Source organism: Pangasianodon hypophthalmus, chromosome 29, assembly GCF_027358585.1.
Source record: "Pangasianodon hypophthalmus isolate fPanHyp1 chromosome 29, fPanHyp1.pri, whole genome shotgun sequence".
Classification (NCBI taxonomy): domain Eukaryota; kingdom Metazoa; phylum Chordata; class Actinopteri; order Siluriformes; family Pangasiidae; genus Pangasianodon; species Pangasianodon hypophthalmus.
Genome location: NC_069738.1, coordinates 10743303 through 10761145, shown reverse-complemented (window position 1 = coordinate 10761145; position 17843 = coordinate 10743303). Strand labels below are relative to the sequence as shown.

General features: G+C 39.8%; 1 protein-coding gene across 2 annotated transcripts; it reads right to left on the bottom strand.

Annotated features, from left to right (window-relative positions):
- Positions 1 to 1921: 1921 nt before the first annotated feature.
- pdik1l (PDLIM1 interacting kinase 1 like) lies at positions 1922 to 17252 on the bottom strand. 2 transcript variants are annotated; one of them, XM_053231498.1, is made up of 5 exons: positions 17086 to 17252; positions 12938 to 13234; positions 7565 to 7849; positions 6753 to 7211; positions 1922 to 6650 (listed from the first exon to the last, which is right to left on the bottom strand). In XM_053231498.1, the coding sequence occupies exons 2-4, from the start codon at positions 13220 to 13222 to the stop codon at positions 6771 to 6773; spliced, it is 1011 nt and encodes a 336-aa protein (XP_053087473.1). In that variant the 5' UTR covers positions 13223 to 13234; positions 17086 to 17252; the 3' UTR covers positions 1922 to 6650; positions 6753 to 6770. The 2 variants fall into 2 exon arrangements, with proteins under 2 accessions (XP_053087473.1, XP_026798098.1); XM_026942297.3 differs by having other exon boundaries at positions 1922 to 7211; positions 17086 to 17251.
- Between the last annotated feature and the right edge of the window lie 591 nt (positions 17253 to 17843).

The following is a 17843-nucleotide window of genomic DNA, read 5'->3' as shown; positions in this document are numbered from 1 at the left end:
CCTCTTTTTTTTATTCAGGCTTAAGACCAGCACTGAGAGTGTACTGGCTTTCGCAACCCCCCAGTTGCTGGACCGGTTCCCTGCCGGGGAATTGAACCCGGGCAGTGGTGAGAGTGCGGCCTCCTTAGCCACTAGACCACCAGGGAAATAGCAGTTACTGTACATTAAACTGAACACTAAACATTAAATAATTATGATACATTAAAGAACTACAGCGGCATGGTTGCATGGTAGGTAGCATTGCCACCTTACAGCGCCAGGGTCCCCGGTTAGATTCTGAGCTCATTCTTACTGCCTATGCTGAGTTTCTGTGCATGTTCTTCCCAGGACTCTGGGTTCTCCGGTTTCCTCCCACCTTCCAAAACATGCCAGTAGGTAGTTTGGTTAAGATAAATTTTTCCCTAGGTGTGAATGAGTGTGTGAATATGTGTGTGTATATGGCCCTGTGATTGATTGGCATCCCATCCAGGATATAATCCCGCCTCACACCCAGTGTGAAAAATGCATTAAGAAGCCTTTAATTTCCACTTAATCTATTTAACATATTACTTGGTCATTAATTCTTTCTATAATAAATAACACATATTTTCTAAGGTATTTTTAAGGTGTGTTTATGTTTCCATTAATAATTAGGAGGTTATCAAGGGGTTTTATAAATATATAGCTAACCTTCCATGATGTAATTGAGAAAAAAATATTTTCATAAAAAAATTGCAAAATAAAATAATGAATAGGCCCATTCAGTTGACTTCATTATCCCTAAAATGTGAGGATTTAGACATGCTTGAGTCTTTAATAAAGGTCTTTAAGGTGCCATAAAATCACGTGGCACATCCAGCAGACTGAAACCTGGAAAATGCACTGCTCAAGCTTGGGCTTGTCAAAGTTCCACCATGGCCAGAGAAACAACTCAACAAGCGAGCAAAGCAGCTTACTGAAAAATGTGGGAACTTTTAAACTAAACTAGGAATAATCGAAGGAGAAGAACCATAATCAGGACAAACACACTACAAAAACAAGATAAATGCATTTGTAGATGTATGTGAAAATGTGCTAAAATCTCCATGCTTAAGGCTGTAATATCTCATGTTTCTCATATTTTAAACCCAAACGTATACAATTATTATACTGACTGTAACTCAGGAAGGTGAGGAGGGCAGGGACTTATTTGCCTTATTTGCACAACGTGACACATATCAGTACCTCACACATATACCAAGACACACCATCAGCACAGAAAGCTGCTGAACCACAGGGGAACTACAGAGGAAGAACTACAGTCGGGTTGTGTTCATTTAACGGGTTGGAAGGATGTAGTATAATTTTTTTAGCATCACTGACATGATTTCTTATTTCAGTTTTTAACTAAAAAAAGGTTGTTATTGCTACATATCGAGCATCAAATTGGTCTGATGGGAGAAAGGAAGTAAGCTATTATTCCTGCCTAGTAAGAGTATGCCAGACGCCAAAATGTGGCTTAAACGGAAAGCCTGGTAAGCGTGTACACACTCATAAAGCCAACATAGGACAATGCTTGAAGTTATGACAAGGTCAGACATGAGAGTTAATATTAAAGGTAGAAGAGCTTCCCATCAGTGGAGCGTCAGCAGGACTAGAGGAGTTACCGGGACACTGAATGAACGAATCAGGTTATATGTCATCAGAATTAGTCACACACATTTGTACATTAGAGATTATTTGTAAAATGTCTTCTGGTGACATGAAAAAAATTTATTCTCTTAGTTGTAATGTGAGTGCAGTCTATTGCTTCAAACTGCGCTTTAATGTTGGTCTGTTCACTGCCGTATTGCAACATGGTTAGTTTTACTACTTTGCTGTTTTGGTGTCGCCAATTAACAAAATCCAGCAATATATACACACACACATTATAAAGTTTATGCAGCCCAATGAAGTGTCTCACTCAAGTCCATTTTTTTATTTATAAAGCCAATCCCAACAATAAATTACACATTTACAGCCTCTTGTAAATCTCAAATCTCATAAAAATACTGTACAACAACAACAAAAAAAATGGTTAGTTAAAAACAAGCCACAAAGTACACCAGTTTATTGATACATTTCTTTTTGTTGAATTCAAGCAAACAATTAGACAAGATGTGTTAGGTGTGATTGTGTGAGCAGGGCACAGTGAAGGAAGTGACTTTCTCCTGTACATCAATCAGTTCATCTGAATTTACAAGCCTTATGTATCATTCTTTATATATGAATTACTTCAGCTTGAATCAAACTGTCCACTAATGAAAGTATGTTTCTGCCTGAACAGGGAAACTACCAAAGTGTGTTGTGGCCTGCTTTCACTTTACACCCTTTCATTTTCTGTCCATTTACTCTCATTTCTACATGGTAGAGGACGCTCATGTACGAATATGAACATGGATGGAGAGAGCTTGGGCCGCCTCTTGCACAGCATCGATGGTGCTTTTCCTGATTTTAGTGCTTTTGGCATAATATGGAGGACATACTCTGCCAGTGTCTCACACTTTTAGCACCTAAAGTTGGTCGATAAAGGCAGCGTTAATGAATGAATGCATTTGACCACCAAATGGTTGTAATCCAGCTTGGGCTTAACCTTGGTAGTGACGCAAGCCTTTAGATCAGGGGTGTCAAACATACGGCCCACGGGTTGAGACCAGCCCAATGACAGTTCGAAATTTCATTTTAATTTTTAGTGTAAATCAATTGAAAGATTAGAAAAAAGTGTGTCTTATTTTACTTAAAAACAGAGCAATAAACTAAGCCATAAACTTGGCTACTGACAAAATGTGTTAATTTTTTTAAAAACAAGCTAAAAATTTTACACTGTAACCAAAAAAGAAACTTTTTTATTTGTAAATTTGCATATCAATTTTCCCCCCATGCTATTTTGTGTATATCTGTGCCATAACATGTATATAAACCATAATTTGGACAAAATTATTTTGTAAGTGATACATTCATCCTGTTTGTGAATTCAAAATGTACCTTTCAGATAAATGGCAATAAATAAACACATTTAAGAGGAGGTGCTGATGCATTCTTGGTCTACTAAATAGATTTTTTTTTTTTTTTTTTGGTCTGACCCACTTGAATAAATATAACATGGCCCGTTAGTTAAAATGAGTTCGACACCCCTGCTTTAAATGCTATAGAGGTAGCTGATTGGTTTTTTATACGTGATCCCTGTGTTCCCTGTATAAGATTTTTTTTTTTTTTAAATAATGGTAGGACCAAAGAAAAGTGGAATTTAAAACTGCTCACATCATAAGCACATACAGAGGCTGTAACCAATCAATCATCATACATATTTGACAACGTCCAAAAATAAATCAAAGATCCTACAGCCTAAACTTGACAGATTTACACATTCAGTACTGTCTGTCATCATTCATTAAAAACACCACAGTTTAGAGACTGGACTTAGAGATCTTCTTTCTGACTTTGTGTGTGCCGTCCATTTACAGTATCTACAAGTGCAAAGAAATAAACTGAAGATGCAAATGAAGGGGCAACAAAGAAATCACTTCCGCTTAAGGCCTATTGTAGAACAGTCCAGAGTGAGGGGAAGGAAGTAAAGTCATTCCAACTGTTAGCTGGGAAAGCAAAATTGATTGCCAACTTAAAGACTGCTGTTTTAGCCAAACGAAATATTTTTCTCAGAGGTTGCTGAAATATCTGATTTGAGTAACACCTTGTTGAGCTATGACGTATGCATCCCTTGGAGCTTGTGCACCAAAGATCTGCCCAATCCATGAAAATGAAATCCTTATTTTCCCAAATTAGAATTTAAGGGAACAAAAAGTGTAAAAGTGGCCACCGTGAATACAGGTTGTAAAACATTTTAAACATGCCCTATTACCTGCTAGTTAACACTCTTAGAGGTTGATGGTGGCTTATTTAACAGTTCCATTCACAACTGCTATACACTTAAGCATTTATGGGGATAGAAGACCAATTTGTAGTCACCAAGATAAATAACACTGATAAATTACAACACAAACAAAGGCCATCACACTGAAAGAAGGGCCATAAAAGCAAAAAGTATGCGTCTGTTTAAAAGTACAGTTTAAATTAATTATTTCTTAAAAAAAAAAAATTTAATAAAAAAAAAAAAAAAAAACAGAGTCAAGGCAATTGTTGTCTTAAAAGAATAAACAATGTGCTTACAGAGGCAACAGGATTTTTAAAATAAGGCATAAGTCTGGTCAATGAAAAAGGCAAATTAGGCTACGTTCACATTAAAAGCTTCACTGCACAATTCCAATTTTTGCTCAGATCGGATCTGATCCAATTTTGTCTTTAATGTGAACTTCATCGTGTTTTGTTTGAACTGATTCCCCAGATGCTGACGCCCGCTGCTGCAATGCCGCGAGGACGATGATATGCGTGTGCACATTAAAGTCCACTGGAAAAAATTAACAGGAATTCCAATCTGGCCATTCTCATTTTATGCCGCATGGCCAATTGTGGGACATGTATTCGACCTTGGACCACATACAAAAGTGGCTCAGGTGTGATTTGAAAAGATCTGATTTTTTGTCCATACAGTCCTGAAAAACAGAAAATCAGATTTGTGTCACTTCAACCTTGTAACGTGAACGTAGCCTTAAACAGTATTCTGGTGATCCAAAACAACTGGTACCACTTTGGGGAGGGAATTATGCATTCTGGTGTTAAAGTGGATGTTTAAGACGTGATCCCAGGACTAAATGTTTGCTGGTTTCGAAATAAGTACACCACTAGAAAGGGTACCCTGAATATCAGCTTCAAACAGTATTAAATATTAATACTTAATTTTGTAACTTTGCAGCAGGGAAACAGCAATTGCTGCAGTGAGATCTGAGGACTCCTTTGTCTCAGTACAAAATGCTGACTTGAATGGCATTTTCAATCCATTTTCAAAGCCTTTGTTCTTTGTTATGACAATTTAACAGGCTTAGTGTTCGCCTGACGAGAGGGGATTACGGCGAAGGAAAAACGAGAGTGTGAGGTGCATCAAAATGTTCTGCTCGCAGTGGCATTCAGGGCTTTATAAATAGTTTCCACACAGTGTACAAGTGTGGGTGCTGGTGTTAACTGACTGTCACCCTGAAGGCAAGATGCATGCTTACAAATATACATACTTAAATTCAGACAGGACACATGAAGAGGCTGCACTGTTCAACGTGCTGAAAAGATATGTGAAGTCACAGGGGATAAGTGCTGTTGCGTAGGAATGTCAGTTCAATCCAGCTGAACAGCAGCATTTCTGTCTGACATTGACTTTCAAGTTTGCAAATTCAAGTAATGGCAATGGTTAAATGCAAAGCAGCCAACATTCTCGATGAATGTTTTAATTCTTTGTTTCCTTTTTTTTTTCTATTCCTTGAATAAACAGATTGACGTATCACACACATCTAAAAAAATTGTACATTTAGAGAGGAGAGGGAAAACATAAATCTGTCGATGTTTGAGTCAGTTCTCGGTCACTGGCAAGCTCAGCTGGAATTAAAAAACTTGGACCGGGGTGAATAAATGGAAGAGCTAGGAACATCACTCGTCCTGAAATACATTACTCACACTGCAAATGTTAATCGTTGGGCTGGGTGCCAAGGTCAGAACATCTCTAAACATTATTCAGGAAGCAAAGGCTTAAATAAATAGCTGACCCCTACTATGGTTTTCCATTTATTTATGGCACACGTTCTTTCTGTGGATCAAAGCTGGATGAGAAATCAGCTTCTATCTTTTTTTTTTTTCCTGCTCTGCGACGACATGTCAGACACATGTACTTCCTCTGCCTGCAAAACTCCACCTACAGTATTCTTGCAATTCACACTGTGAGACATTGTGTAGGAAAACGTGAGTAATGTTTAAGATAATATACAAATTGTATAATCCTGAGAAACTGATACAGTGAAGATATTGATCCATCAGCAGACACCAGTTTAACGTTGAATGTACAGGAGTTGGATGCGTTTCCTGTGTTTGGGTTTGCATTGCATCAGAGGTTACATTAGCACCAAGGGCAAGGCAGGCAAAATTCTGGAGAGCTAAATTCAGTCTGTCAAAGTGGATGAAATCAATGTTCCCTACAAAAGCTGGAAGCACCAGGGGAAAACCTGTCATCGGTTTGTTTTGCAAAGCAGTGTGCGATACGCCCAATTAAACTGCTGTGTGCTCTGTGAGGGTGCTGGTATAATTAGCTCGAGGTCAAAAAGTCAGATCTGTGTGTAGGCTTAGTCCAGAAACAATAGAAAAAAAAAAGATGTGGATCAGCAGCTGTATTCCAGAGACACACAGTGTGGCATAAAGCTAGATCCACAATTCCTATGTGCTTGTCACAGCCATATACAGACTTACCATATAAACAATCTGTATGGTATATTTACCATACAAGTATGGTATCATTTACTTAATCTAGTAAGCCGGTCAACGTTATAGTAATGCCCACTTGTGTGTACGTGGGGCAAAAGTAAAGAAAAAGGCAGGAATTATGTATTCGTTTGGTTTGATGGTATACAGATAAAGAGGAAAAAAAGAGGTTTTCTGTGCACCTCCTTACATGTGCCAGTGCCATCTCTCTGGAGGCAATGCACACCAAGCACAGCATATATAAAATGCTTGTTCATCTGAAAGCCCAGTATACCTCATAAAACATTGTTCACTTGTACCTGTGAACAGAGGAGGACAAGTATTAACACCTGCAATTATTTGCATGTTCATTCTGCTTGGTTAAATGGAAAAAGGAATATAAAAAAACATTTTCTATTCACATTTTCTATGGACACTCCTCACGTGTCCCAGTCCAGCTCCCTGGAGGCGATACGGACCAGCCTGAGCTCGAGCTCGAAGGCGTCGGGCCGCTGCCGTGGGTCGGCCGCTAACATCTCCCTGATGAGCCGCTTCATTCCGGCACTCATGCTTTTCATCCGTGCTGGGATTAGCAGCTCCATGTTGGGGTTCTCGAGCAGCGCCTCGCCAAGCGGCACGATGACCTCGCCGTGGCGCACATAGCTGCCCAGCAGCTCGCGCTGTGTGCCAGCCTCTACAAACGTGAGGCGCTCCACCATCGCCCAGATGATCACGCCCAGCGCAAAGATGTCCGCCTTGGCCGTGTAGCAGCCCTCGCGTGCTTCAGGCGCCATGTAGAAGTCAGTGCCACATGCTGTGGACAGGAAGCAGCGTTCAACACTCGCCGGTTCATCTGGGTCCAAGCCTGATGCTGAGCAAACCTTAAAATTATAACAAGAAAAGTTCAACTTTCACATAGCTTTCAATCTCAGGGTGCTTTACATTACAAGTAATATGGCACAACACGGTAATCTATAAATGACCATTATTAAAAAACCACATTAAATAAATTACTTTCAAATATGAAGTTTTTTATTTTCATTTTTATTTTCGGCCAAAATTCCTATCCTTTAAAATTTTACTTACGGTTACATTTTTTATGACAGCTGTATGGCTGGTGTTTGTGTAAAAACATCTGCTGCTATTTATCCATTCAGCTGTACGGTACAATAATCAGACCTCGAATTTCTGATCGTATCTTCTTGGCATCTTTTAAAAGATACTACACTCCTACCTTGCTCAGGCCAAAGTCAGCCACCTTAAGCGTGGGCTCGGCTGGACCCTGCGAGATCAAGATGTTGTCGGGTTTCAGGTCCCGGTGGATGATGCGATTGCGGTGCAGGAAGGCCAGCGCACTGCCCAGCTGTAGCATGAAGCTGGCGTTGGTGCGGCGGCTCGGTTTGCGCGAGAGCAGGTACGCGTTCAGGTCGCCACCATCACAGAAATCCATCACAAACCACAGGTAGCGGGAACGGCGCCCATCAAACGCCAGCTCACCCTTCAGGGACGTTTCCACCAACTGAGAAGGCAAAAATGGGCAACGTTACATCCAGCAACAATCTGCTTGCTTCTAATAACAAAAATTTATTAACATAGAGACGTATTAAAAAGAGAAGTTAGTTTTATACTGCTTCTACTACTACTATTATTATCTGTAAGCTTTCCTACAGATAACAGATGAACGTTGTTGTAGCCAGTACTGAAGATCAAAGATCACTCCGGAGAGCAGATGTTTGAGGCCATAGACTTTATTCTTTCAAAAAATAAAGCCAAGCGGTTCTCTGCAGAGAAAGCTCCCCAACTCTTCAGAGGGCCATTCTTATATACATTTACATGAACAAAAACTTCCACATCCAGTTTTTTCACAAGACCCAACATTCCCATATATGCTCATGTTAGTGTTTACGCCTTTCTTACTTAAATTTACAGCTTGTTCCTGCTCTCCCCGCTTAGCAGGATACCAATGCCTATGTAAGGTCATAAACATCACTTTCAGGCCTCCGTGTCACCTTGTGCACTATACCGGTTCCATACGTCTACAACATTGAGGATTACATGTTATCCAATATGAGTACACATTTTATGGTTACAATATTTCTATAACGTTCACTTCAGAATAAGGTGACTAGTGAATGCATTAGTCTAAACAACTAGTCTACACAACCGCTAATATATTAGCACTTCTTTTTCCCTATAATTATCCTTTTCTAATTTTAGAGCCATGGTTATTATTGGTGTAAATTGACAATAGATAAAATATTTAAAAAAATTAATAGCTTTAGTTTACGTTCCGTCAAAGTAATATTGATGTGGCCCTGAAGGAATTTGAGTTTGACACCCTTGAACTACATAAAAACACATGTTTACAAAAAGACTTAACACTCCCTTACAAATTTCATTACTTAAGAAGTAACTTGTGTGCAAACGGACTATAAAGTGTGCTGATCAATACCAATAACAGAATCCAATCCACAAAATCATTATATGCAATTCAGTCTTGTTAATGTTTGCTAGTTGTAGACAGGCTATGGAAAGACAAAGCCAAAGAGGATAAAATAAAAATAGAAACAAAAATAATAAAAAGAGTTAACGAGACAAAGAGAAAGAACAAAAGCATAAATATTATGGAGTTCTGGGAAAGTAGCCAAAGTGAGCTTTGTACGGCTTAACGAGGAGTTGGACAATAGTTTAGCTGTCACTGAGAGACTATAATCGTGCACCAGCAGCCTCTGGGGTACTTTTATAATAACGTCTTTCAGAAAGGAACAGAGAAAGGAAGGTAAGAGCAACACCAAGGCTCAACACTGTCTATTGCTAGACTCTATATTTTGTTGCTTGTAATTTTCAGAGCTAAAAGCATCCACAGAAGTGATAGTGAAGTATGCATTAGAGCTCCTTTAAGTGTGCATGCGTCACTGTGTCGTTGTTGCATTGTGTTGTTCAACAAAGCTATCACCAGCTCTCAGCTAGTGCATAGGCTGTAGTGCATGCACACTCAAACATGCAGTAATGCACACTTCTTGTGATGATGCATTTACTACGTTATACTGTGAAATGAGCCTCCATGTGTGTGGCACTGTTTGCAGCAAAAGGATCCATTTTCCCCCAGTTGTGCCAATCATGGTGCATATCAGTGCTGTTTATGAATCAGAACCAAAACAACTGCAAGACCACTAGGACCTGCTGCGTGCTGGTACATCTCACCACATCCTGCCGCATCGAAAGTATCTGTATTCATCAGCCAAGTTATCAAAGTGATATAGGAAATTGCTTGCTCAAGTGTTTCATTTTTGCCACAGTCATGCAGGCTGAAGAGAAAAAAATACTCCAGCATTCTTGGAGTCTAATTTTTTTAATTAGCTGCCAGGCCTAATCAGCATGTGGCTTTATACAAGGTGATATTAAAAACAGAGCAAAGTCTAGCACTTGGTTCATGTGATACTCAAGAGCAGCCCTGAGCAAATGGCATAAATGTTTAGGTTTCACTGGGAGATGTACACATCCAGTACACATGGCTGCTACAGCGTGTGAGTGTGAGTGTGTGTGTGTGTGTGTGTGTGTGTGTGTGTGTGTGTGTGTGTGTGTGTGTGTGTGTGTGCTCATCCTTTTGGAATGTGTCATCAGTAGAAAACATGCTGAAGCTAACATGTCTGGCATGATTTTTAATGAGCACCATGAGAGTTACTTATCTCCATGATCTGGGGCAAAAATAGAGGACTGATATTTTCAGATGCAAAATCCAGCTACATGCATCTAAAAAGTTTGTTTATTTTTTATGTAAAGCATGGTAACCACTAACCTTATTGTTAAGCAAACCACAATAAATGTCTTCCTAGACACCATGTGTTTGAAACCCTAATATACAAAAATGTGCGGAAGTGTTAGCCAATGTTTTTCTCTCTGAGCTGCCTCCAGTTTCCTGTGTTTGGTAGCACGCGACAGCACAAAATGCCCTTCTACTCTTCTCTGCCAACAGCAGCTGCATACAAGATGTGATGTTCATCCACACTTTCTTCTGCATGAACTCAAAGCAACAACATACAGGATGTGCTGTTCCGGTGCAGAGTATCAGGCCTGTTGCACTAGTCCTGTATCTCACAGTGATGGTTGGCTGACTAGCATCATGCAGCAGCGTACAAAAACAACTAAGAATAGTCCAAGAGGAATACACTTCATGGCCAAAAGTATGTTGACACCTGGCCATCACACTCATCTGTGGTTCTTCCTCAAACTGTTGCCACAACGTTGGAAGGACACAGTTGTCTATGATGTCTTTGTATTCTGTAGCATTACAATTTCCCTTCACTGGAACTAAGAGGCCCAAACCTGTTCCAGCATCACCCTGCGCACAAAGCGAGCTCCAAGAAGACACGGTTTGCGAAGGTTGGAGTGGAAGAACTCGAGTGTCCTGCACAGAGCCCTGACCTCAACCCCACTGCACACCTTTGGGATGAACTGGAACACCGACTGAACCCCAGACCTCCTCACCAACATCAGCGCCTGATCTCACTAATGCTCTTGTGGCTGAATGATCACAAATCCCCGCAGCCACGCTCCAACATCTAGTGAAAATCCTTCCCAGAAGAGTGGAGCTTATTATACCAGCAAAGGGGGGACTAAATCTGGAATGGGATGTTCAACAAGCACACGAATATCTTTTGCTGAAAACATCAGGACAAAAGTCCACATACTTTTAGCCATATCTAAGAAAAGTTGGTATTTTGTTAACACTTTCTATGAAGCTCATGCTCATAATGCATTATACACTGATTTATAAGTATTCAGACATGGTTCCATGAATGTATTTATAAAGATGCAGCATCATAAATATATTCATGGAACCATAAGACTGACTAATTAATACTTATAAATCAGTGCATAATGCATTAAGAGCATGGACATTGAAAAAGCAAGTGCATCACTTATAAGTAATTATAACAATAATATAATTTAACTAAAACTTTTATTATGATGAAGTACAGGTCTTGATGTGTCTTCTGTAAATAGATTTATAAACAGTGATCCTTGCTTATAAATAATTAGAAATGAGGCTATAATTCAATATAAGCATGGGCTTCACAAAAAGTGCTGCTGTTATTTTTGTTTTACTTTGTCTGATTTAACTCAAAGAAGTCAGCTAGCTCATTAGACTCTTTAAATACGGGATATTCAACTAAACTTTGGAAGGGTCCAGTTATTTACAATTCCTTGCTTACGAAGGTCCGGATAAGCAACTAACATGACTGAATGTCAACAACAGTTAACCATTAAAAATAAGACAATTCCAAGTGGTTATGTTTTATTTCATAGTGGCGCTTCATGTTACCACTTTTGACTAGAGCCAGAGACACTGAACAGACAAGACATCTATTCCGAATTTGATGCAGGACTATAATAAACGAACCTCTGTCCATTCATCTTTAAACATTTGCTGTCTTTCGTAAACAACGTTTCTTTAAACAAGCCATGTCATCGGTTCGCAAATCAGACCAGAGATGGTAAACCAAAAAAAAAAAAAAAAAAGCTATAAACATTTGTGGAAATGCTCTCGTTTCTTACTGAATGTCTCTCGCCCGGGAGCTAGTCTCTGGTCTGATGAGCTGTCTTCAGCTAAATAATTTAAAATAAATAAACGCATGTGATAGGATAAACCACAGAAGAGGATCTGCTACAGAAGTTCAGCTGATTTATGTTTAAACCATTTGAACTTGACACCAACTATGTGAACAAGGATGCCTCCATCAACCAAGAAGTCTAGTCCGCCTTGTTACTAATTTTTATGCCAGAACTACCCTTAAAACATACTTCAGACATGAAGGAAACTATTGAAGAAAATCTATTTCTAACATTTTCCTTGCTGTGACCTTGACCCTGTTTGGATCAGTTCCAAAATCTAATCAGTTCATCTGCTGGTTACAATGATAATACCACATAAAGTCTACAAACATTCAACCCCTCGTTCTTGATATAGAGCGCTAAAGAGAATCTCAGATGGACAGGCGGACGCCACTAGAACTAGAGTCACTGCTGTATGGTGAGTGGTGAGAGACATTTAATGGCTTTGCTACAGTATTTTCCCCAAGTACTCAAGTTTGTGCCAAGTTTGGCCCTCATCCAGACTGTACGTCAGATGTTAGAAAAAGATCTAACATTACATTGTCAGAACAGTTTGGAAAGTATTGCACAATCACTAAGACTACTCAGTAGAGTGACATTGCGTATTGTAATTCACTGCGATTGCTGCATCTTTAGTTATTGCTAGGTCTCTACAAGAAGACCACGTTCAGACCTGCTTTTAACATCTGTCTCACGTGGTCTGATAACAAGCGGATAGCTGAGGCAGCCACCGAAACACTTGGTCTTTACTTAAGACCTGAAAGTGTCTCCGCAGTGACCACTTGTGATCAGGCTTTCCAGTTACTTTTCACATGATGTAGCTGTTCATGCAGTCCTTCACTTTTGTCTGGGACACATCAAGCTGCATTTGCGTACACAACAAATGTTGCCATATGAGTCCTGAAAAGTGGTTTGAGTAGCAAAGCAACCTTCAGTGTAAAGCAGTCTCAATATAAATGTAAGGAATTATCATCATCACCTATGGACATACCTCCAGGTATGAAGAAGAGCCGGAGCCGTGGTTCATCTTCTGAGCCAGTCCGCCTGTCTGGAGCACACATTCCTTCAGGTGGATCACATTAGGGTGCTGGCTTTGGATGCTGCTGAGGGCCCAGAACTCACGCAGAGCTAGCTCCACATTCTCAGGCGAGTGGCAGCGAATTTTCTTGATGGCGACACGCGCTCCTGTCCGCTGCACCACAGCCTCATACACCACACCATAGCTGCCTCGGCCCACCTCTTGAATCAGCTCGTACTTGGCTTGCCTGCTCACCATCCTCTTCCTCAGCTGCGGGTCGAGAGAGTGCAATAAATATCCAATAAGTACATACAGACACACCTAAAAATTATTTATCGGACGTAGATATGCACCACTATGCACAGAGTTTGAGAAGTGATTAATCATATGCTATTAGAACAACATGGTGTTAAATTTCAAATAAGCGAAAAGTTGCAATTTTGTCAACTACCATACCATGTCAGAAAAGTTGTGGCGAGTAACACAAAAGCAACCTAACACTGTTCTTTAATCCAGCTGCCTTTTTTTCCTGTTGTCATGTCCCTGTGTTAAAACACCATCTGCGTCACTGAAAAACAAAAACATCCAGCAAGTGGCAGTTCTGTTGGCGGAAACGCCGTGTTGATGAGCAAGGTCAGAGGAGAACGGCCTGACTGGTTCAGGCTGACAGGAAGGCTACGGCAACTCAAAAAACCTGTTTACAACCATTTTGGCGAGCCTACAGTAGCCTCGGATTCCTGTTCTTAACTGACAAGAGTGGAACCTGATGTGGTCTTCTGCTGCTGTAGCCCACCCGCCTCAAGGTTTGACTTGAGAGTTCTGAGATGCTTTTCTGCTCACCACGGGTGTAAAGAGTGGCTGACTTACTGTAGCCTTCCTGTCAGCTCTGACCCGTCTCATCAGCAAGGTGTTTCCACCCACAGAACTGCCGCTCACTGGATGTTTTTGTGTTTTTCGCACCGTTCTGTACAAGCCCTAGACTAGTTGTGTGTGAAGATCTCAGTAGATCAGCAGTTTCTGAAATACTGAAACCAACCCGTCTAGCACCAACAACTCAGCCACAGTCAACGTAACTGAGATCTAAAATTTTTCCCACATTCTGATGTTTAACTGAAACTGATATAAAGCTAGTAATGGAAAATTACTTTGTGTTTAGGGCGAGAAATTAATAATCTGAATCTTACTGCTTCGTGTTTTGGTTACATTTTTATGAAATTCACTGGAGTTGCTCTTTCATGCTTCATACTTTTTGCTCTTTAGGTAAATTTCAACCACTTCTTTATTTGAAGCAATCTACAAAATTCTATTAATTAAGCTTACAATGCAAAACAATCTGACAAAATTTAGTATCACCTTTTAAGTGCAAATGAGAGGTACCCTTATAATGTGTAGATGTATATTTCACCATAAACTAATAATGAAAGCATTCTCATCATTTTCCAAATGTTCCAGGTTCATTTAATGCCAGTGCTCACTGGTATGAATAAAGAATCTTACATAACGTTCAAATTCTACTCAGGATATTACTGAAAAAAAAACCTTATGTGCAAAAATAGAAGTGCCTACCGAGTAAAGCAAATAACTTCCCAAAAGACAATCTACATTGTGGGGAAAAAAATGTTCACTGCTAACTGTGAAGCTGCTGGGATAAAAATCAGCACCTCCAAGTCTCCTGGAAAAGAGTGGGATGCTCACTTTAGGTGCTTACCCCTTGTGGAGAAATTTAAGAACTTTGGTATATTATTCATGACCTCAGTACCTTATTCATGAAACTTGAAACAGGAAGTAATTTAGCAAGTTAAACAATAACATTACTCAGCATGCAACGCTCAGAGCGGATAGTTTCCACACACAATGCGGACCGCACCATAATTCGGTGGAAGTAAGCCCTAGACCACTGTTTTCAAGAGGACCAGGGATTGGTTTTCTGGACCGCTCTGAGGCTCAAAAACAGCTTTCACCACACGTACCGAACTCTCAGGGCAAACAATCCCGAGTCTGGAAAAACGCAAGTGTGAAAACAACGTTAAAAGGCTTACTTCAGGTAGCACACCGCATCACTGAACTAAAGGAATGAGGAAATAGATAAATAGTGAAATGCATATTATTTGTGCAACATTTAATTTACACTCAGCTTCCACTGTATGATTTATTGTCACACAATTAATCAATGAATCAATGAATCAATCAATCAATCAATTAATTAATTAGTTTGTTTGCCTGTCTGTTTGTTTGTTTGTTTGTTTAGACTGAAGCATCTTAAGAACAGTGTTTTATATTCAGGCTTTTGAAATGTGTAGGGGACAAAAAATGAGACTTGGGCCGCAAAAAATAGGAAATGAGCGTGATCAATGAGAAACAGGTTGCCATGACAACAGTGCTGTAAACACACACAGGTAGGTGGAGCTTGGGGAGGACAGGCACAATGTATTTGGTTACTGCAATTTTTTTTTTTAACCTGACATTATATTAGGTGTGCAGTGTTATAGAGGACTGAGTTGTGCTTGTGCAAGCCTATGATCCTAACAACCAATCACAAATCGTTTCTATGGTAACAGCTCATTCAGAGGGACTTGTATTGCAAACGCTCTACATAATCTATAACAATAAATGGATAAGAAACGTGGTATCATAACATCATTGATATAGTGCAGCTTTCTGTAAGAATATGTTGATGTAAACATTTAGGGAAGGAGTCTCCAGTGTCAGAGAGTCTTCAGCACAGAGGAGTTTGCACTTTCCAGTTTCTTAGTAACATGAAAAGCTGTGTTTGGTTTTGTTGTTGTTGTTGTTGTTGTTGTTGTTATATGAATTTCACGAGGTTGGTGAGGTAATGGCTGCTTATAGCTGCAGTAGAATAAATGATAACAGGAAATTACTTATTCTGCGGATGTTCCACAACAGTACATGTAACTAGACATGATTAAAAAGCATGAAGCTTTGCTCGTTAACAAATTAAAAAGTGTAATCACAGGCAAGAGGAATAAAACACTTCCGAACATTCTGTTATTGGAAAATAATCAGCTTCAGGGTTGTAATGGGGTTGGATTAATTTCCTGTAACAGCACATCTTTAAGTACTTTATTCCTTTACGCATATTTTTTTTATTCTGATAAAACTCTGTTGAAAGTGTCTTCGGAAAATCTTCCTTCTTCATGTCATAGGTTTTGATATGCAAATGAGCATGCTGACTCAATTAATATGCAAATGAGGGTGTGTGACGTCACCCGGCGCCTTCTAGTGACCTCTGAGCATTAGCTACTTTCCCCTGAAGAGAGCTGGTAAACATTGGTCATGCACACCACTGAGTGTCCACTGAGCCATGCTTTAAACGCGTGAGTTTGGGATGTCTGTAAAACATATAGAGCTAGTCTAGCATATCATCTCGACAGCAAACCAACTAAAGGAACAAGCTGAGCTAGTTTGGTAAGACGTGTTACTTTTGTTTTCCTGTCTCAGCTACATGCATGTCACAGTCCAAATGAGCTCCAGTGTACACAGACAGCCTACATGCACAAACCTCAGGCTCGGACAGGGACAACACAAGGCTTGATGGATCTCAGGCTGAATCCTAAATGCACTCCTGCTCCCTATATTTGTGCTCTTCATTAATATATAATGCATTTTACACCCTGTATAGAGCATTGAGCATAATGTATAACAGCATTAAGGCTAGGCCAAGCCAAACAATGTGCTTTGTGGTATTATTAACAACCCAGAATTGTGTTATTCTTTTGTCATATCAGAAACAGATGTAATTAAATACACATTGTAGGAAACATGCTCATTAGCTTACACCTAGCTAGCTGGCTATTTGCCTAGCTGGCTAATTAGCTAATAATAATTAATTAGCCTTTAGCCGTCGGATAAGCACTAAGGTTATTCTAGGCTTTTAGACTGTTCAGTCGTTTCTTTTGCATTTTGTCTTATAAGCTAACAAAGTCCTGAATGTTATTGTTGTCCACTATGCTCCATCATGACAACAGGCTAAATCTAATGCTAACTAATGTTGACAACTATGTAAAATGTCCTGGCCATAAGACACAGCAGACACCTGCACACCGAGACAAAGAGTCCTGCGGCCTGCCGACATTCAACACACAAAGGAGAGGAATAATTACCTTCGTCAGGTTTATCCCAAATTCACTTGTTTCGTTTCTTGGCTGTTTCTGGCAGCCATTATACACACAGACACACACTTCCCGTCCGCGCGAGCGTGTTGCCCAGGGCGAGCTTCCCCCCTTTCCGCCAGCACGCGCACGCTTCACGCGCTCTCAGCGCCTCCAAAAAAAAAAAAAAAAAAAAAAAAACACAACAGTGTGACATGGAGAGGCGTGAATCCGCTCCCAGCCTGAAAAGCAGTGTGAGAAACACCGCCCCCTCTCTGCAGAACACGCTGGGGAGCTTTTCTCAGTGTGGAGCACTGCTCTTTCTGCAAAAACACACCATGCACAGTGTCCCAGAAGTCTCCAGTTCTTACAGAGTAGTGCTGCACAATATATCGAAATATCGCACATGCAAATATCGCGATATGCATATCACAAGGGCACAAGGGCTTGCGATAACTGAATGATTTTAATACTTTAAAAAGTTAGGAAAAGTCAAAGTTTTAGGGCGATGCAGAGAATGCTTTCTTTTCCACAAAAAAAAAAACACGAAACATGTATGTTGGTTATGTCAATTTCAGTTTTTAAATATATAAATATAATTGAAATTGATTTTACACACTTATAGCATTATCATGCAACATATTGCATACCGCATTATTTCACAAGTTATCGCATTTTTCTTCAGTATCATGCAGCTCTAATACACAGGGGAAATTATATATAAATTATATATTATATATGTGTTTGTGCATATATTATTATTATTATTA

Coding starts and splice junctions, on each gene's coding strand:
- pdik1l (XM_053231498.1), bottom strand. CDS start 13,222: ATGGTGAGCAGGCAAGCCAAGTACGAGCTGATTCAAGAGGTGGGCCGA. Junction 7,850..12,937: donor GCTCTTCTTCATACCTGGAG/GTATGTCCATAG, acceptor TTGCCTTCTCAG/TTGGTGGAAACGTCCCTGAA. Junction 7,212..7,564: donor CTGACTTTGGCCTGAGCAAG/GTAGGAGTGTAG, acceptor TATAATTTTAAG/GTTTGCTCAGCATCAGGCTT.